Raw genomic sequence first — 21707 nt, forward strand, 5'->3', positions numbered from 1 at the left:
TAACTAAGTGAGCTGATGGGATGACAGCAACTTCTATTTAGATCCATAGCCATTGCTTCTTTTATAGATGCAGAAATGTGAAACTAGAAATATGAATGTCACATGTGAATGCAAATATTGAGACTGACAGAACTAATTTATTAAGTATCAGGAAAAAATCGCAGAGGGTGGTGCTACAATCATGTATGATTTAGGTTTATATGGATGTAAGCTGTGTATGCAAAGATTATTCTGCCAAGTCTGAAGACTGAAACTTCAAAGCAATGTGGTTAAATCTATTCTGGAGCAGTTCTTTTAGCTTTACAGTTATCATGTATTCTTATTAATAGGTTTGATATATTGTTAGCACAAAGCTCTTCAGTATAGCTATGCCATTTACAATGAAATAAAAATGTATATTAGAAGCAAAATTGTTTTTGAAAAGTAAACTTAATTTAAAATGTAGCAGTATTATACTTCATTAAGCATTGCTCCTAAGAGTTGCCGTCGTATCTTCCTCTCCATTGTTACACTGTGATTGCGTGGCAGCAGGCAACAAGTCTTTGGATCTCTACCAGAGAAATAATTTGTTCTTTCTCTCCAATCTGACAAAGTCAAGACTGCCATCTGCTGACCTTTTACCACTACTGCTGTTTACTGTGGATTGCAATAATTGTTACCTAAAGAAGAATGCAAGTGAACAGTTACTACTTGTCTGCACAAGACTAAAATCTACTAAGATAATCTTTCAAAGGATGGATTGGGTCTGTCATGTCCTGCCAGCGTCTAGAGTCACTGTGTGTGTTTAATGATGTTTGACAAAAAAACATGCTATGTATATCATATTGAAATGAAGGGACTATTTAAAAAAATAGTTGTTTTAAGCTGTATGTGTGACTCTTGATATATTTTATGTTCTTTCTACATATACGTTTGTAAAATATAAATACAGTAGTATCATGTGTATTATGTAAACACTCCATTTAAAGGATATTTTTTTTTAATTGAACCTGTCTTTCAAATGTTTTGAACAAGCAAAGCTGAGGTTTTTCATTTGGTTCATACCTTTTGTAGACAGAAATCTGTGTTTTAGTCTTTGTATTAATTAACAACTTGTGTATGATCTGCTGTATATGCTGTTTACCTAGTTTACCTATTGCTCACGCCCCGTCTTGGCATTTTAGCCCATCAAACTAAAAACTTCATATATAAGCTTAGTCGCCATAACTAAACATATGTAAAGTTTTTTGGATTGTTTGGCACCCGATTATCATTTTACATTGTGATGTTTTAACAATATCTGTTATTGTAAATGGCAATTTCATATTACTTATCTATTTAATGCAGAAAATCATGATCTAAAGACTTTTGAATTTACTGATTACCATAGCACCTGCTAGACACTTTATAGCCCCCTTCTACTTACCCATAAGTTTGTTAAAATTGAAGGTTTACTGTGACACATATAAATATGATTGTGCAAGAAATCATATAACCATTTCATTATAGGTCTACTACCACAGCTTGTTGGAGTCGCTCCAGAAAAAGCCATAAAACTTACAGTAAGTAGCTGCTTATGGTCCCTTTTATTAAGTGCCATGCATATCATTGACCTTTCTAACAAAGTCATTCTTGTTTCACACAGGTAAATGATTTTGTGAGGGATAAGTTTTCAAAGAAAGATGGCTCAATTCCTTTACCTGCTGAGATCCTTGCTGGAGGATGTGTAAGTAAAATTATGGACAGATGCCTTAATAAAATACCAAAAGATACATAACCAGGATGAAAAACATATGGCTGGACCTAGAAGAGTAATTGGAGGTTTATTAATAATATGATTTTCTAACACAGTGTAGACTTCATTTTTGTATTGGAACATCTATATTTTATTTTGGGATATGTAGTTTTTAAAAATTGTTGGAGAAAATATTTTACTTGTTTACTGGTGTATCACTTTAAATCAGGCAAAATGTGTTTTCTTTATTACAATAAAGGCAGATAGGAAAGAGTAGGCCTGACATGCAAACCTCTGTCGCCCTCTGATCACCCAGCAATTAGGAGCAATTTAAAGCAGCAGAACGCCTGTGAACTGGCTATTTATATCAGTCCTATTTTCAAATGCACGTTTTGCCTGGCATTGGGTCACAGAATTTTTAAACTAAAGGATAACCTATTTTTCTGATCAACCTCAACAAACATAATAACTTCCAGTTGAACAAACCTCTATGGCCTGAAATACATCACTTATCCTTTGCATTTTTTTTCGGGACCTACAGGCATATGGGTTGTGACCTCTTTTGAGCTTTAATTCAAGGAAGCAGCCCTGAGGGTCACAGATAAAGCTGCTTCTAGTTTCTGCTGATTTGGCTTGACAGAGCAGTGCCTACCTGAGCCTTCACCTGTCAATGGTACAAAGTGTCCTTGTAGAGTAACTTGAGAAGAAACTTGTGATCAAGACCTCTATCAAGAGAAATTATAGCTGTTTGCCATGAAAGTCTTGCAACATAAAAGTTGAGCCTTTTTGTGTGCTCAGCCTTATTGTGTTTGTTGTTCTCTCATAGTTTCCTTTCAATTTAATATATAAAAAATCATTTTACCTCTTTGATCCTGTTCTCTTTTATATTCTGATAATATTAACATCATTTTGGCTGTCTATCTGTTGTGTAAATGCTGTCAGGTTGTAATTGGATACAATTTTTAATGTTAAGCTCCTGTGGTTTTTCTGTAGAACACATTTTAATCCCTGTAATAGAATTTCAGTTTTTGCCTAATTTGTACACTCTAGGGGTCCCCTTGCATCCAAATTAAATATTTTAGACTTGATTAAACAGTTTTATATTAGAAATAGTTGAATCTCAGAAGGAAAGTGCATTTACAAGTAGCACAATATGTGATAGAACATTTTCAGTAAAAATGTAGTTTACAAGTAGATATTAACTAAATATGGTATTTTTTAGCACAATTATCTATAGAAACATTCAGCTTGTTTGATTTGAAATTTTTGCTGTTATGTTTTCAATGTCATTTATGTTCTATTGCAAATACATTTTAATTACTTTTAAGATGATTTGCAAATTGTTTAATCCAAATAGCTTTGTATACATCTTATAGCAACATCAACAGTTATTCTATATGATTTCCCATAAGTTCTTTTGTTATTCTGATCTAAAATGAACAATTACCTGCATTTGTTGGTGGTAAATAATCAGATTGTCTTATACATCTCTAAAGTATCAGTATCCAACTATATCCCCAAATTGTTACACAGATGTTTTTTTAGTTATGACAGATGATTTTGTTCATACTGCATGATATTCCACTTCTGTAGGCGCATAATTTTCTTCTGAAAACATTGCTCTTAATTAAATCACCAAATACTATCACTTAATGCTGACCAATCTTTCTTGTGCTATTAACATTGATTTCAGTTGTAAAACTGTGTGTGATTCACATTACATCCTGAGGAATGAACTGCTGGTGTTGCTATAATATGTCTGCCCTAACAGTTATTTAAGGATGGAAAGACCTTGAACTGAATTCCTAAATGCTTGCAGTATTGAGTAAATAAATTAATGATGGTCCACAGTGCTGCTGAACACTAATCTTCAGGTCAGGTCAGGTTGGGCAGCATGCACGTGTACAGTGAGTTGCCGCACCCACCACATGGCGAAACAGCTCAAGATACTGGTTGGCAACCCCCAGGCAGACATGCAGTCCATAACCACCCTACAAAAATGACCATCTTTCTGCTGCAGCCAGGTGTTATGTGGGCATCCCCTTGGCTTGGCCCAGCCACATGGGTCCTCAACAATGAGTATTCTGCGAGCCGGATCACGCTCTGGCAATCACCCCTCGTGGCCGTAGTGTCGTAACTGACGCTTCCTCACAATGCAGGTAATGTGCCTCATTTGGGAGTCCATGAGCAACCACTCATTCGACACAAACTCAAACCAGGGGTACCCAAGAATTCTCCAAAGAGACACAATACCGAAGGAGCCCAGTCTTTGTCTCAGGTCACTGGATAGTGTCCATGTCTCACAACCACATAGCAAACAGGAAACACCAGGACTCTAAAGACTCCTGGGAGTGCCACATATCCCTTTTCAGCAACCTCATGACCCCACAAGCTCTCCCATTTAGTCTACTGACTTCATAATCTTCAGTTACTAATTATTAATCTTCAGTTTCTGACACATCATGTATTACACCAAACTTGCTGTTTTTGCTGATATTTGCACAGTAAAAAATATAACTCGGGGCATAAGATGAACAGACCCCACTCATTTTATATCGTGTCAACCCAAAGTCTTGCATGTCAGGTTAATTGGTCTCCTCTCATTTGTCAAACTTTAAATTGGCCCCTCACGAGTGAGTGTGCTCTACCTTGTCAAGTGTTTATTCTTGCCTTGTGCCCTGTGCTTCAGCTACAAATACATCAGCTCTCTCCATAACCCTGGGTAAGAAGACCAGAAGATGGGTGCACAGGGTGGATAAATGATTGTTTTTTATTTTTATATAATGCTACAATCTGACTTGAGTTTTATATGTAAAAGTAAAATGTGGCCCAGGGCACTCTCAGAATTAAGTGAAAGGAATGCAACTAATTGAATAGAGTCGGACAACTGCTGCATTTTCACGTTCTGCAAGAAGGCATGCTCAGTATTTGTGAAACCCATCTGTGCTCTCTGCTAAAACCAGTTCATGTTGCTGCCATGTGTTTACATTGAGATTTTCATTAAATTTTAACAAATCCTGTATTTTTAAAGGACTGATTTCTTGTCCACTATTTAGAGTTGTAGAATTGCTACAGAAGAGCCTTGTCCTATCTGTTCTGCATGTGCGTGACGATTGTTTGAGTCAGACTATAACAGGCAGTCTCTTCCCTCTGGAGATTTAAAGGCATGCTCCGTAAGTGGGCTCTGTTTTTCCTTTTCCCCATGTGCTATCTGGAAATAGACTTGAGAATTGTCGCTGAAGGGTGTTTTGCTCTCTGTTCAGCATGAAACCGGATTTCTTACATGTTTGTTTCTTGTTAGTCATATTCATAACTTTTTAACAGTATTTTCCCATGAAGTTGTTCTGGTGCTTTAAAATGTAACAAAGAAATTGAAAAGCAGAGTACCTGCAGCATCTGAAGCTAATGGGAACCTTTTCAGTGGAAATTCAATTGATGTGGAATATGGCAGTCAGCTGTATCTGCGCTTTGTGCCTGTTTTACCCAGGACCGTGCCTTTAGTGCAGAAAGAAGCAAGCAAAGAGAAAATGCTATCTTGCTTCTGCATCTTAATGTTTACCTTTTTGGGAATGGTTTTCTGCACAGGAAAACTGATAGCGAATATTAGCAAAAAATAGGGGAGCTTGTGGCTGCTGGGAAGGGTATAACCCAATTAATTAAAGTTGTTCAAGCAATCTGTATAATTGTTATTGTTTGAAAAAGGAAAATGGGGATGTGTTTTTTTTACATATGCTTGTTGACTTAATTTTCTAGTTGTTAGGACATAGTGTCTTACATATTTGTGTAATTTCTCTTTTTTTTTTTTTTTTTTTTTTACAGTTCTGTAAATGCATACTTAAATATGTTCACTATTTAGCCATATATGAACACACTGTTTCAACAGGCCATGCCTTACAGAATTAAGTACCTTTGGTCCTTTGTATCCTAACAATCATAAGAATAATTTTCATGCGAAATGGCCATTCTTGCCAGTCTTTACCTACCTAACTTCAGCAAAATACAGATATCAGATGTCCCCAGTGTACATCTTTCTACTGCACTGCTTCATACAATAAAAACATGTTTGTATGGAATTTACCCTTAAGTAGCTTGCATCTGACCCTATGCTCTTATTGATAAACTTATTTAAAGCAACAGCTGGCATTCGCTGTACTGATTTCCTTTATAATTCTGATCATTTCTGTCATTCCCCTCTTTACCCCTGCTTTCTTAAATTAATCAAAAAACAGAGCTTTTCCTACACATGAAATACCTAACCAATATGGTATATATGTTAACCCATCCATTTACAAACTATTGTAATTCTGGCAAATTGTGCTTTATCAGGCAGTTTTGCATATGCATGAAGTAACTTGGCATGATGTGCTGTTCATCCTGTTGAGAGTTTCATTTGTCTTCAGATCCAGTAACTATACATAAATTAAGGCTTGCTGGACATTCAAAGAAACTGCGCCAGACTACTTTGCATATGCACAAGCTCTTTGGTATGTTTAGCATACCTTTACATTTTCAGTAGTTAATTATTTACCACAACTCAATCAGTATGGCCATGTAGGCTATGACCTTTGCACAGGTTCGTTAAGAACTACATCTGTAACCTTTATCAGCAATATGGAAACAAATAAAATGAGGAAGAAGCAAATTTACAAAATCCTATTGTCAGAGTAATACGTAACTCATATGCAAAACACAAGCTTTTCACTACCACATCTGCTGCAGATTGATTTAATGGGATTTTTGTGATATGTATTAGTGACTCGGTTGGCTCCTGTTGGCAGCATAGCTCTGTGTTTCAGTAGAGAACAAATCAACATGTAAATGCGCTCCTGGATGTCAGGAACCCTCCAGGCTAAAAGAATGCACAAAAATATTACTCTGATTCAGTCCTGTCTGGTCTGACGGGGGCAGGGAAGGGAGGGAATTGTGGTTGGCAGAAAATAGTTTGCAACAGGATGCAAAACTCCCAGTAGGAAGTAAAAAGCCAAGCTTTGGCCATTCATCCTTCTACAGGAGATGCCCGAGGAAGAAGTGCAAAGGGCAGGAGACGGACAGGCAAGGTCAGATCCCTGCAGCTTAGTTAGTGTCACGTTGTGAGAAGGGGTAGCTCAATGGAAGGGCCATTCTGCTACTTCTCAGTCCAAGTGTATTCTATGCCTGACCTTTGCAGTCAATGCCCATTTGTTTTCTGTCTTATCAGGGTGCCTTCTGATTGTATTTGACAGAAAAGAAGTAATGCATACACTCCCAGGAAATATTTATCATTTTTAAATACAACAAAGCCACATTTGAAACTGATTTATATGGTGGTAGAGTCCTGTAGCTTTGAAAAATTGCATTCAGCCGATGCTGTATATAAATAAACAGTTCAGTCTTTAGTCAGGACATGTAAAAGTGCTTTTTGGGAGTAAAAAGGTAAAGACTGTATACATTCTTATTTAAGCTTTGAGCATTTTATGAACATTCATTTGACTGAACCTGCTACCTGTAGTCCTTTTTGAATTTCAGGAAAATGAATGGAAGCCATTTTAAAAGACAAGTTGGAAAACTATCCATTTAGGAAGGTTGGTTTAGCAGACAGTCAATATGGGTTTGATTAGGGAGGATGTGTTGCACTGGTATGCAGATTATTAATGAAAAAGCAGCAAACACATTTTGTTTATATAAGTATAGTTATTTTGAGCTCTAAAATCCCTCTCATAAAGTACCTCATTAAATACCCAATTGACTTAAGTGGGAAGAAAATCTTTTATAGTATGAAAAACATTTTCATAATTAGTTGTGGTCAAAGATCAAACTATACTCTATGAGGCTACTAATGCTTATCATTTATTTAAAAAAATGTAAACAATAATTAACATATATTTACAAGTGGCACCAAACAGTATTGATTAGCAGAAGAAACCCTGCAAATATGGACAGCTAATGTGGACAGTACCTTGGGAGGTGAAGTTTTACATATAGGTAGTAAAAATATTTAAAAATATTACAGAATGTACACTTTCTGAAAGAGATTCGACTCTGTGTTCTCATCTGGCCAGAATACACACAGAATAAAAAAAATGACAATATGATTTTGGAGCTTAGAGTACACTGTGTGGCATCCAGGTGCAAAATGTAGTTTACTGGATAGATGACCTCTGGAATAATGTATGCAGCCATATTGTAAATAATATTACAAAAAAATAGTAATATTTAAAACAGGGGTGCAGGGTATGATTTTTGGGGGAATAGCATAAGTAGGATGGGTGCCAGCTATTATTATTGAGCAAGTTCTTTCTTAGATGGACAGAAGGGTCTATTGTATGGGGAACTGGAATCTAAGCCAAAACACTGCTGTTCATTCCCCACATTCGACTCTCTATGCGGCCCTGAACAAGTTAAATAACCTGCTTGTGTTCCATCGGTTAAAAGTAAAATAAGTAATTAGCATGATGCTCACTATAGAAATGCATCATATAAAGTAAATGGTGGTTTGTTATAGAACAAGAACACAGGAGCACAGGTGGAAAGTCGTTGCAATGCTCAAAGATTTTTGGAAATATTTCCTCACACAGAGGACAGTATAGCAAGTAGTTAAATAGTGTAACTGAAAGCAGCAGCACCTGTTAAGATCTTCAGCAGTACTTTGAGAAAATTTGTTTGTTAGAAAGGGCATCTTAAATGGGACAGAACGACACACTCTTGTCAAAACTCTTTGTATGGTTTTCATGTCACAAACATTTAAAGCATGAAAGTATTCCGCTTCTCACCAGCCTGCAGCAATGTGGTTGTGTCCGTAGAAGGGGACTACAGTTGTCTGCATGTATTTTAAGATTTGAAACTGCTAAGTTCAGTGTCACTGAATCTGGAATTTAAATATTCGTAAGTTGGTAATATGAATTGCGAATTTAATAAAGCGAGGTGTAATGATTCAAACTGTAAATGGAGGGTGGCATAAGCTTGCTTTTGCAAAATTTAAAATACATCAAAGTTAATCTTCTTCTTCTAATTCTTTCGGCTGCTCCCGTTAGGGGTTGCCACAGCGGACCATCTTCTTCCATATCTTTCTGTCTTCTGCATCTTGTTCTGTTACACCCATCACCTGCATGTCCTCTCTCACCACATCCATAAACCTTCTCTTAGGTCTTCCTCTTTTCCTCTTCCCTGGCAGCTCTATACTTAACATCCTTCTCCCAATATACCCCTCATCTCTCCTCTGCACATGTCCAAACCAACGCAATTTCGCCTCTCTGAATTTGTCTCCCAACCGTCCAACTTGAGCTGACCCTCTAATGTCCTCATTTCTAATCCTGTCTATCCTCGTCACACCCTCTTTAAAGTTAATAAAGCTGAAAAATGAACTTGGAGTTAGCGTTTCTACTGTTTGTTTGTTATCTTAAAGCATGAAGCTATTTTTCACTTTATATTACCATTTGAAGCAATTATAGTGTCATTTTTTCTTACTCTTTTGGCAAGGTTAAGGCACTCCAGTTTACCAGTTGGTAAAAAGATTGAATATAATAGATAGATACAGTAAATGAAGTATGAGCCAAGCCAACACAATATGAATTACAGTGTTGATCTATTTTTATGTAGTCCAGAAAAATTAACATAAAATATACAGTATATGATAATTAATTTATACATTCAATTTTAAGGCAGTAGGTCCAAATCCCCGGTACTGGGCAGGATCCACTGCCTCCAGAATACCCTGATTTATTTAAGGCTTGTATTCAGGAAAGTTCTGTATGGTCCAAGTTTATTTAATAGCATCATGTGGCTCTTGTAGTTCCTCATCTAAAACATGCTTGATTAGATGGAGATTTTTGGATTGTGTAAGCCTTTGGAGTAAACTGAAGTCACTGTCATGTCTGTAGAGTCAGCTTGTGGTGATACGCATTTCGTGATGTGGCGCATTATCCATTTAAAATATGGTCAGCAGCAATGCTTGTGTGTACTGTTGCACTCAAGTGATGTTTAAGCGGTCTGCAACATTCCCCCATAAGCAGAATTAATCAATGTATTTACGTTGTATATGTCAAATTCTGATTATATCATCTGTTTACCTGTTCAGTTTTGGTGATCATATGCCCATTGTAGTTTCACTGACACATGTGGAAATTGTTGCGCTCATCCACTTCAAGGTTCAGTACATTGTGCGTTCAGAAATGCCCTTCTGCACACCGCTGTTATCTGAATTTTTTTTTTTGGGGCCTTTCTGTTCGTTTGAACCAGTTTCGCCATTCTCCTCTGACCTCTTTTTAACTGCTGCTCACTGGATGTTTTTGTTTATCGTCCCATTCTCTGTAAACTCTAGTTCGTGAAAATCCCAGGAGGCTGCTGTTTGAGATGCTGGAACTACCTCGTCTGGCACCAACAATCATACCACGGTCAGAGTCTCTTACATCACGCGTCTTGGTCATTCTAATGTTTTATTGAACAACTAAACCTCCTGACCATGCATGCTAAGTAAACTGAGATGCAGCTACATGATTGGCAGTTTGGAGAAGAAGGCTGTTTGCGCTCACAAACCGGTGAACCTAAGAAAGTGTTCACTGAAGTTGTATTTTTACTCTGTTGATAATAACTGGGTTAAGACACCTCAGTTTACCAGTTGCTTAAAAATATATATATATATATATATATATATATATATATATATATATATCTATATTTATATACATTCATACAGTGTATAATGAGAGAGAAAGGAAATGTTAGAGATGGGGAGTGTATAACTTCTTTTAATAGTGAAATGGGATCTTTCATTATTAACTTGCATTTTTGTAAACCATGTCATATTGTTGTTGTTGACAGCCAATGGCATGCTTTGTGTTGGCATACTGAAAAGTTCAGTACACGAGAATAACAATGAACATGGTGTGTGTTTGAGTGTGTCCAAGCAAGTAATGTAGCCTTTTCATGTCTTTTTATTTGTGCAAAGGCTGGAGGTTCCCAAGTCATATTCACCAACCCTCTGGAGATTGTAAAAATTAGATTGCAGGTTGCTGGAGAAATCACAACTGGCCCAAGAGTTAGTGCACTGAATGTTGTCCGGGATCTGGGCTTTTTTGGACTTTACAAGGTAAGTCATTTACTTACTGATTAAAATCTATATGTTATTTTTTATTCCACTTGTATGTAAATAATGCACAATTTAATGATTTCTGTCCTTGCATTATAGCTGGAAACTCCTCAAGTGCTGTGCTCAGTTAGGAATGCTATGCAAAAATGATTTGAATTCAACTTAATAGCACACTGACAGAAAGAAAAAAAAAAAAGTGTTTATGTATATGATATATGTGTATATATACTTAATTCACATAATTTAACACGGACACATGTATATCCACATGGTTTTATACATACATGTACGTCCACATTTAGTAGATTACAGATCAAAATTCTGAATGAACTACCATTTAAAGCATCATTATTTTATCCTGTGTCCCAGTATACATATTAAGTAAGAGCAGACAAAACTGTCTTTGTTTTCCAAATTTTCCCCTACCGTGACTCACAATAGACAACAGAACCCACATTATTGTGGGTCAGTGTGATTTATTTAAAAAAGCAAGGAAAAAAAAAATCCCCTCACTTCTGCGCCGTAGGCTTTTTATGCCAAGCCACAGGGAGCCGTGTGCTAGCAGACCTCCTGTCTCCTGGAATAAGCCACTTTATTTCTGACAGCGGCACAAAGGAGCCCAAGCTAGTTGTACAGGGTGCATATGCAGTAGCTTGTGAGTTTGTGTTTTATCATTTTAAACCACTTTCCTGCACTTTTCCTTTTTCTTTGATATTAATATCTTACTCCTTAATGGGTTTCACACAAGTTTTTTTTTTGGTTAACATCATCTACTGCATATCTTTTTTCCACCCATCCATCCATCCATCCATCCATTTCCCAACCTGCTTAATCTTTCGGGTCGCAAGGTTTCAATACAAAACAAGAATTAGCCTTTGATAGGAATACAAGTCCACAAATTTACTTACGTACATAGACAAATCTCCAGTGTTAAATTAACTTTGAAAAGTGATATACATCTGTTTGGTATGTGCAAGCAAAACTGAAGTTTCTGTTTGAAAAAACACAAATATAGGGACAACATCCGGACTCTAAGCATATTGTACCCAGGTTCGGATTTGGACAGTGGACACTGGTGCTGTGAGGCACTCCACCATGTATATTGTTTTGCTTTAGTAGGTCACTAATAATTCAGTGTACAAGGCTGATTAGAGAGTGTGCTCAATAACTGTTGGAACAGTAGAGTCAAAACTATTAATTTTTAACTTTTAAACTAGCAATTTGGTTTTAAATAAAGAGCTATACATGAGGCAACTCTTGATTTTATTGTTTTTTTTCTGACATTTGTGTGTGAATGCTTTAACTTTTTATATATTAGCATCTATTGCATTTCAAGATAAAACTTAACCTGAAGTAAATTCCAGCGTAATAACCCGTGGGTTTTGCATTCACCATTTTTCCACACAATAACCGAATCAAGCTATAACCCATATAAGCTGCTTTGCCAAGTCTTTGCTGCTGTCCATTCCAGTTGTCATTTGTTTGGAGTGTTTCGAACTTTAGTCTCATTCTCAGAAGGCAAAAAGATTGATCATTATGATTTAAGTCAACAGATTGAACAAACCAGCCTAAGGTTTTCCATCTGTCTGTCATTGTGATTATGCCTTGGGTGGAGTTAGCAGTAGGTTTTAAATCATTACTCTTTTTCATGGAAGAGAGTCTGGAGTCATTTTCTTATAGTAACAGATGATACGTTTGTGTACGGTTTCCAATTCTGTTACTACAGCAGGAGCACCCTGAGATGGAGTAGTAAAATTGTAATGTGGCTGAGCATGGAGATTTGGATTTGGCCACTGTATAACCAACGGTCAATTTTGGAGGCCATTTTTCCCTGTTTATGTGTGTATGAATGAATGTATTTACAATATTGGTCAAAAGATTTAGAACACTTCAGTTTCTGCAGCTTTTCTTCAAATTGAATCAGTTGAAACTCAGTGAATGGCATAAAATGGTGAAAAGGTAGACAGTAAACTGACAGAGGTTTAAATTTAAAGTTTAGATCTGCATGTGAAGTGGAGACGTTGTTCTTCAGGTTGGACAGAGAGAGTGGCAGTAAGAAAGCCATTCCTTAAAGGACAAAACAGGGTCTTGAAATACCAGCTGTGGACTACTTGCAAGCAGGAAGAAAGTCTTATTGACAGATTAATCAAAATTTGAAAACTTCAGTTTGTCATGCAGGGTGTTTGTATGCCGTCAAGTTGGTGAACGGATGGTTCCTCAGTGTGTGACACCAACTGTCAAACATGGAGAAGGAAGTGCGGTTCTTTTGCTGGAGGCATAGTTGGTGACTTATACAGAGTGACTGGGATTCTGACTCAAAAGGGTTATCACACTTTGGCTGTTATATCAATTAAAAGGTGGCTGCTTTGATGACTCAAAAATTTGAATAAACTTTTATACACTTAATAATTCCTTGACTTGTTTTTTTTTTTATTTGCCATTGTTTATTTGTTCTGTGCCTTGATTTCATGAAACATTAAGACATTAAACTACAGGCAATTCCATAAAACTGAAGTGTTCTAAAACGATTGACCAGTGGTGTACGTACGTTGATTGTGTCCTCTTATATCACCTGTCAGCTACTTGCGTACTGCACAGGTTGAGAACCATAACTCTTGTAAATGACTACAGTGATACAGAAGTAGTTTTATGCAACTAGTAATGAACATTTCGGATATGTTTATTTAAAAACTATATGAGGCATTTTAAAGACAATACTTATAATTTTTTTTTTTATTTTTATAAAGAACATCAACCTTGCCAGGACAGCTGCAGCCCCAATTTGGAAACCATTGACCTAAATGAAACATGTTTTTTCTGTAGCATACAAAGTAGCTCATGACTTTCATGTGCTCTTCTGGGGCCTCATGCATAACACCGTGCGTAGAACTCACACTATAACATGGCGTAAGCACAAAAGCGGGAATGTGCGTACACAGAAAAATCCAGATGCAGGAATCTGAATATACGCAAACTTCCACGTTCTTCCGCTACATAAATCCCGATCAGCATGAAAAGTAACGCACGTGCACGCGCCTTCTGTCCCGCCCCAACTCCTCCCAGAATTACGTGTCTTTGAATATGCAAATCAATATAAATAGCTTTCTGTCAAAAGACAATGGGAAAAGCACGGGGGAAAATATAACAATTTCAGCGAATACCAAGTGGAGGCAAAGGAAAAATGTACTATTTGTTGGTTTAAACAGTGGTATAATCAACAAAAGGAAGTTGATAGAGTGACAGTGTCGGAGAAACTCGAAAGCTCAAGTTCACAAAGTCGCATAGTGCCCGAAATAAAAAAGAAGCCGCATATCAAAGTTGCAGTGAAAAGGCAAGTCATAGCCCACTGTCTGAGTGTCCTATGAAAGCTTATTAGGGTACAGACAAAAAAAAATAGTCACACAGTGGGGAAGAAAGCACGAAATGTCAACTTTAATCTCGAAATTTCCACTTTAATCACATAGTTTATTTTGCCATTAAAGTTGAACATCATAAACTTCATCTTATAATCGTTTAATTTACTAGTTTCTCAAATCCCATTGTAACTAAAGTAGCACATTAAATGCTTTGTTCTGTATTTGATCTTCTATGTGCTCTGTGTGTGAATCACTACCTGCTTCATAAACGGGCTTTCTCTTTCTCCAACAGGACACATAATCCATTACATTCGTGATATTACAGGTCTCTGAATAATTAAAATACTGAGATGTATATGTGATATCTTTTTCATGATGATAGGAATGAAAGCATGTTATTAAACATGGGAACACGGTGGCGCAGTGTGTGTTCATGTCTCACGCAAAAGGCTTGCTACAAGACCTTCGATGAAATAATTTTATTACAGAAGTACTGTCTCTTTCAAATGTACTAACCTCCAATTCCTGTCCTTACTTTTCTTTCTGCAAATACCCAATCGCCACACAATCAGCTCTGTAATAGACTTGAAGCCATTTGTAAGCTTAGAACACAGATTCTTCAAAACTTTTAAGGAACATTGAAATATCTTCGTAGTACATGTTTAATTATTCTATCTGTTTATCCTTCCAGTGTCGTGTCAGCACCAGCAAGAATACAACGCAATGCAGGAACAATCCCTGAACTAGCTAGCGCTGCGGCACCGTGTCCTCACATGTTTAATTATTAACAATACAGATTATTTAAATGAAGTTAAAGTTTTATCTGTATAATATAATCAACATATTTTGCTGCATTTCATCTTAAAAATGATATCATCATCATCATATGTAAATACGCTCTTTATAAAGTGGTGCAGGTTGTGCAATATTATAACTAGTGCAAGTTTACAGTGAGGTAATTGTACTTATAAGTACAAACAGTTCTACAAGGGGCACTTGATGGACTGATTGAGTGTGTTTATAGTTCTTGGGATGAAACTGTTTCTAAACCGCGAAGTCCGTACAGGGACTAAAGCGTTTGCTGTGGCTCAGGCAGCATCTGCTTCATGCTGTGTACCGATAATTCTCTTTCCAATCAGCTGCTGCTGTGATTCCCCACTCAGATAAAGTGATATAAATACTCCGAGTGGTGCAGTGAGAGTAATATGGAAAAAGATGATCTGCTGTGGCAACCCTTAACGGGAGCAGCTGAAAGGAGAAGAAGATGCATTGAGAGTAACAACGCTAAAGCAGTTATGGTATTTTGAATACTATGGCTATTCCCTGGACCATTATATTGCTGCAGGTTAATTACAATCAGATGCATTACACTAATAAACAATATGCAGTTAGTTTCCGTGTATTTATAAAGCCGCATCAGGAATGTGGATCTAAGAAAGAAAGGGTGACCACACAAGAACAATAGCAAAACTGAGCGGAGATATTGCGTACGCCAGGGTATGAGGTAAGGTGGAAATATGCGTGGCTTTACGCCAAGTTCAGGTTTTATACATCGCGATTTGAGCGTGGAAACGTTCGTACGTAACATTTATGTGCATACGCACCGTTTATACATGAGGTCCCTGGTTATCAGATAATAGGCATTCTGCTCACAGAGATGTATTTGGTAAATAAACCATGTTATCGACCCTCCATGATTAATTTTTCCAGTAAAAATTGTTCTGCCCAGTGAAAGTAGGCCACTTCTTAATCTCAGATATTTCAGCCTCTCTTTTTAGCTCCTACTACTCAGGTCCTTAATCACTTTAGTTGCTGTCCTATGAACGTTTTGTAGTGCTGCTATGTCTTTTAGGTGAGACCTCCCTAGGGCACTATGTACCTTAAGAATATCCTCCTTTGACTTGTACCCCACACATTAGGAGCTATATAACCAAATGTCCTATTAGGACATTTCTGTGCACAATAACGAGTCTATAAGAGCTCATAGGTCTTTTTCATAAGGTGCACTTTTTTGGTTTCAAATTTACCATTGTGTATTCCAATCTAATATTTTTAATTTCTGTGTGTAGTAATGTATGTGAAATTGTATCTGGCACATTTCTGCACAAGTCCAAATTCTGTCTAAATGATTTATTTCAAGTGTTTGTATTGAACTAAACCAGGTGTCGCCAACTCCAGAACTGGAGGACCACCGTGGTTGCAGGTTTTCATTCTAGCCCTTTTTTTAATGGGTGCCCTATTTGTGCTACTAATTAACTTTCAATTTTAATTGAATTACTTTTCTAAGATTTGTTCCCCTGAATTTCTTCATCATTCCACTGAATTCATTTTTTTTCCTTAAATGGCACCCAAACAGAAATGAAATGTGAAGTGAGTGAGCTAACAGAAGACCAACTAAGTCAGGGCCTCAAACTCCAACCAGCTGCTTAATTAGGCGCCGATTCTTGTTGTTAATTAAACCCGTTCTTTAATTCTGTGGCTTGTTGCTGCTCTCGTGGTGCATTAACAGACATTACTGAAATTTTTGATTTTCTTTTTTCTCAGACCACTGTTAAAATGTTTTGGGGACCTGAGCAGATCAACATTCCTGAGACCTTCAGCTTCCTTTATTTTTAAATATTGTATGATGGATACCAGTTGTTTTGGCTCATTTTGTATCTCATTATTGTTTGGCTGCTAATTAAGGAAAAAGAAACAATTAAGGCACCTGAGTCTTCAAGAGCAAGTCAATTCAAATTAATTCAAAAGAAGTTAATTAGCAAAAACAGGTCACTCATTTGGAAAAGGGTTAGAATGAAAACCTGCAGCTATGGTGGTCCTCCAGGACCGGAGCTGGCGACCCCACATGTTGCTCTTTAACGTTTTAGATTAGTGAGGTTTTTAGGAAATTACTATTAACGTGATCGGTAACAAATTTGTTTTATTAAGTTGGAATTTTCTCTTGTGATGTTGCTTAAATCCATTAAGGCTTTTTTGGAATGTAGCACTTCAGCATTTTTCTTTGCTTCCTTTGACAGGGTGCTAAAGCTTGCTTCCTCAGAGACATCCCATTCTCAGCAATTTACTTCCCAGTGTATGCACACACAAAGCTGTTGCTGACTGATGAGAAAGGGCACTTGGGTCCATTGCAGCTGCTAACTGCTGGTGCCATTGCAGGTAATTTGCCACTATTGGGTGTACTCATGCCATTGGAAAAACTGCACTGACTAGTGAATATTTCATTCTGAGAAAATGAACTGCAGATTTTTGGAGTATTGCATTTTTATAATTAGAAGTGGATGGTATGGCCTAAAATCCATACTGACAGTTTCACTAGATAAAGGTGTAATGTATTTGTATATACTTTTCAGACTCGAGCATTTTTTTTTATAAGTATATAATATACGATGGATTTAATTAACAAAGATGCATCTCTTGTACTTTAAAATTCTTGTTTAAAAAAAAAAAAATGATTGCAGTTGCTCACCTTTCTTGCTTCTACTGACAAAAGCTTTGTTCTGTCTTTCTGTTACCCTGTCTGATACTAAGCAAATAAGAAGGGTCTAGCTGCAGATCTCCAGAGCTCCTTGATTCAGGAACTTTGTTGAACAGCCAATCCAATTGCATGTTTATTTAACATTGGTTTACAAAGCCATTCCAACTTGACAGTCATCATCGTTCATGAGCCAGATAACCTTCCCACAGCCCTAATCTTAACCATAGTGTAAAGATGTTTTTTGAGAATGAAGCACAAGGGTATGCCTTCAAAATGGGTCTATTGAGAAAGACACAAGTGACTGGGTGTATCGTAAAACATCACTGATGTATAAAGCAAAGGATGCTAAACGTCCTAGGATGTGCACAATTTAATTAGCTCATCAATGGAGCATTACTCTGGAGGTCTACTGCTAGACTCCATTGAAGCAAACACAGCAGAAGACACTGCTTCTTCCTGACCACATTGACTCACCAATCAGACTGAACTGCACAGCATTCTGGGTGATTCTCTTAAGAGGGTACATTCTTATTACACACACTTTCACATACAAGTATATACTAAGCCTGTCAGACCAAACATTGCTATTCGAATATAATTCTAATTTATTTTAAAAAGGTCTTATTCAAAGGCAAAAGCTGACATTCGCTTTTAAAAGTATAGTTGTTTGTTTTATCCGCATTAATTTTGTCTTTGAGTTACTACAGATGTGCTAGGCAGAGCTTCAGTTTTGTGTAGATCTGATTTGCACTTCTTTTCAATGATCGGCCATTTCGTAATTTTGAATGTTTAGTAAAACTTACAGTTTGTCCTTTTCACAGTGTATTTTTTTTTTTTTTAATATAACCCACAAGTCTACTTGGAGCAGTACCCTGAAAGTGTCATTTTGCATCTGATTCTGTCTCTTAAACCTGATTTCCCTGACTTTTGTTTAATGCTAAGACCATGACTTGATGCTGTAACGATCCTGTAAGCCCACACAAAACCCTCTTTTCTGGTCCAGTCCACAGGTGCCGACAGGCTTTTTATTGTGAATGCTGTGATATTAACTGTACCCTGCTACTGCCTATTGGGCACCTCCAAAATAACAAAACAAACCCACCTTCGACCTGCCTACCTTTTACTGCTTTTTTACTTTGCTCTCTATTCTCACCCTGCTGCGGTCTTCCTAACTGACCCGTATTCCTCGTGCTTCCCTGTCAGGACAGCGAGCCTTTAAAGCTGCCACAAAAAGAAGCTTAAACCTTTACAAGCCACACATGCTAGCACTGCATTCCTATATTATTATTAATTTTTTAAATTTTTTTTACCTTTTTTCATTCATGGTGCTTATGACAATCTTCTGTGGGTCTTGTAGAACTCAGCTTGTGTCTCTGTGCTGTAAATGTACTGTAATGTGTATTTAAATAAGAGTTTCACAGGTACCACTAGGATTTTATTTATTTATTTATTTTCGGAAGAGGTTTGTTCTTGCTGTGCGTTCATTACTGTAATAAAATAAGGAATAAAAAAGCACATGTAAATGTACAGGTACATATATACATATGTAATGGCCAAAATCATTAAAAAAAAATGTGAATATACAGTGGGTATAGAAAAGAATCCCCCCCCCCCCCCCCCCGCAATATTCCCATTTTTTTTTTGCTTTACAGCCTTAAATGGAAACACACACAAAAAATATTTCTTCCCAGCTTTAATTACTCAATGCAACCTCTAACATCCAAGTGAAAGATATCAGAGCTACAGTTCAGAAAACTTATAAGAACTCAAAAACAAGACCTACTGAGATTAATAAAGGATCACCCCCCAATGTCAATATTCTGTTGACCCACCTTTTGCTTTAATGACAGCCTTTAGTCTGTTGAGATACTTTTCTATCAGCTTTGCACATCTAGATTGAGCCCACTCAATGTTTGCCCACTCTTCTTTATAGTTTAACTGTTCAAGTTCGGTCAAATTGGATGGTGACCGTTGGTGGATTGCTATCTTCAAATCTTTCCACAGATTTTCAGTGGGTTTAGGTCTGGGCTCTGACTGGGCCACACGAGGACATTCACTTTTTTCTCCTTCAGCCACTGTGTGGTCAGTTTTGCTGTGTGCTTCGGGTTGTCGTCATGTTGAAAGGTGAACATTCTGCCCATCTTCAACGTTCTGGCAGAGGGTAGCAGGTTTTCCTCAAGAATTTGACGGTATTTTGCCCCATCCATTTTTCTTTCTATTATAACGAGAGCCCCAGGCCCTACAGCAGAGAAACACCCCCACAACAGGATGCTGCCACCTTCATGCTTTACTGTAGGTATGGTGTGTTGCGGATGGTGAGCTGCATTGGTTTACCGTTTGGTATTGAGGCCAAATAGTTCGATTTTGGTCTCATCTGACCATAAGACCTTTTTCCACTTGGTATCAAAATCTTCCTCTGGCAAAGCTCAAATGAGCCTTTCATGAGAAGTGGCGTTTTTCTTGCGACCCTCCCGAACAAGCCACAATTGTGGAACACTTGTGAAATTGTTGTCACATGCACACAATGACCACTCTTTGCCATAAAATCCTGTAACTCCTTCAAAATGGCCATTGACCTCTTGGTAGCCTCTCTTAACCAGTTTCCTCCTTGCTCTTCCATCCAGTTTGGAGGGACGGCCGGATCCAGGGAGTTTCCTAGTAGTACCAAACACTCGCCACTTCTTTATTATGGGCTTTACTGTGCTCCTTGGGAATGATAAAGCCTTAGAGATTTTTTTGTCTCCATCTCCTGCCTTATGTCTGTCCACAACTCCATCCCAGAGATCTTTTGAAAGTGACTTGCCACCCATAGTCAGTTGTTTGCTGTCAGTTGCACTACCACGCAAGGGAATGAATGCTCCAGGAACAGCTTCACTAATCCCACTGATTACAATTGGTCGGAGGTGAACGGAAGCCAGTAACCGCAATGGAAATGGTGGGCACTTACACCTGATTGAGTTTAGGAGGGGGTGATCCTTTATTCATCTCAGTATTTCTTGTTTTTTATTTTTTTTTTTAATTCTTTTGAACTGTAGCTGTGATATCTTTCACTTGGATGTTAGAGATTACATTGAATAAGTAAAGCTGGAAAAAATATTGGTCTGTGTGTTTTCATTTAAGGCTGTAAAGCAAAAAAAAGGGAATATTTTGAAGGGGGGATTCTTTTCTATACCCACTGTATTTGAACCTTAGTTTTTGGCTAATTTAACATCCCTAGTTTATACGCAAAATCATGACCTTTAAGAAACTAAACACATTAACATAAAAACACATTTTGCATCTCCTTTCACATGCTTGTTTTGTGTTTAATGTTTAATTGTGTTTGCAAGTTTTCCGCTAATTGTTAGTATACCAGTAACATGTTTTTTTTCCAAAATCCACACCAGGACAAGAATTTCATCATGAATATCAATCACTACTATTTATAATTATATATTCAAAATGGGTTTTTTTAGCCCAAAATATGTTATTTGTACTGCTGTTGGGAGCTACAATAAACTTCTTTCACATTAACCACCTTGCTAATTATGCTTTACTTTTAAAGTACATTTTTACAGCTGGAGCCTAGCCACACTTGCTGTCACAATACTCAGGGTCATATAGAGTCACCACTGGGTGTCCAGTGACTCACCCCACCCAGCAGGACTCTGTACTTGCCAAGGTTAACAGAAGTGTTGAGAAACGTACCGACATTATTGAAAACTTAAAAGTAAAAATGATTTTTGTAAGGTGCTATAGATGTTGGGAATAAGAAGTTTTACATTTCATGCACACCATCGGCCCTGAGGGGTACTAATTCTAAGCATGTCACCTCTAAAGACTTAGAATTTCTTGTGTGTGTACATTTAATGATGTACAGTGTTCTAATACAAGTTGTTTTTTTATTTTTCCTTTATCCTTTATTTTCAGGTGTTCCTGCTGCTTCTTTAGTAACCCCTGCTGATGTCATTAAAACAAGACTTCAGGTGGCAGCCCGTGCTGGTCAGACAACTTACAGTGGCGTCATAGATTGCTTTAGAAAAATCCTTCGGGAAGAAGGACATAGAGCCTTCTGGAAAGGAGCTGGAGGTACTGAAAGGAGGACACCAAATAGGAAAA

At 37.3% G+C, this 21707-nt stretch overlaps 1 protein-coding gene across 2 annotated transcripts in view; it reads left to right on the forward strand.

The window, feature by feature from the left end:
* Positions 1–21707, forward strand: part of slc25a12 (solute carrier family 25 member 12) — a 100395-nt gene that overhangs the window by 72310 nt on the left and 6378 nt on the right. For both annotated transcript variants that reach the window (XM_028806300.2, XM_028806301.2), the window contains exons 12-16: positions 1489–1541; positions 1625–1705; positions 10638–10778; positions 17152–17290; positions 21519–21677. In XM_028806300.2, coding sequence (XP_028662133.1) covers positions 1489–1541; positions 1625–1705; positions 10638–10778; positions 17152–17290; positions 21519–21677 — 573 coding nt within the window. The remainder of the gene's footprint in view (positions 1–1488; positions 1542–1624; positions 1706–10637; positions 10779–17151; positions 17291–21518; positions 21678–21707) is intronic.

The sequence above is a fragment of the Erpetoichthys calabaricus genome, chromosome 8, assembly GCF_900747795.2.
Source record: "Erpetoichthys calabaricus chromosome 8, fErpCal1.3, whole genome shotgun sequence".
Taxonomy (NCBI): Eukaryota; Metazoa; Chordata; class Cladistia; order Polypteriformes; family Polypteridae; genus Erpetoichthys; species Erpetoichthys calabaricus.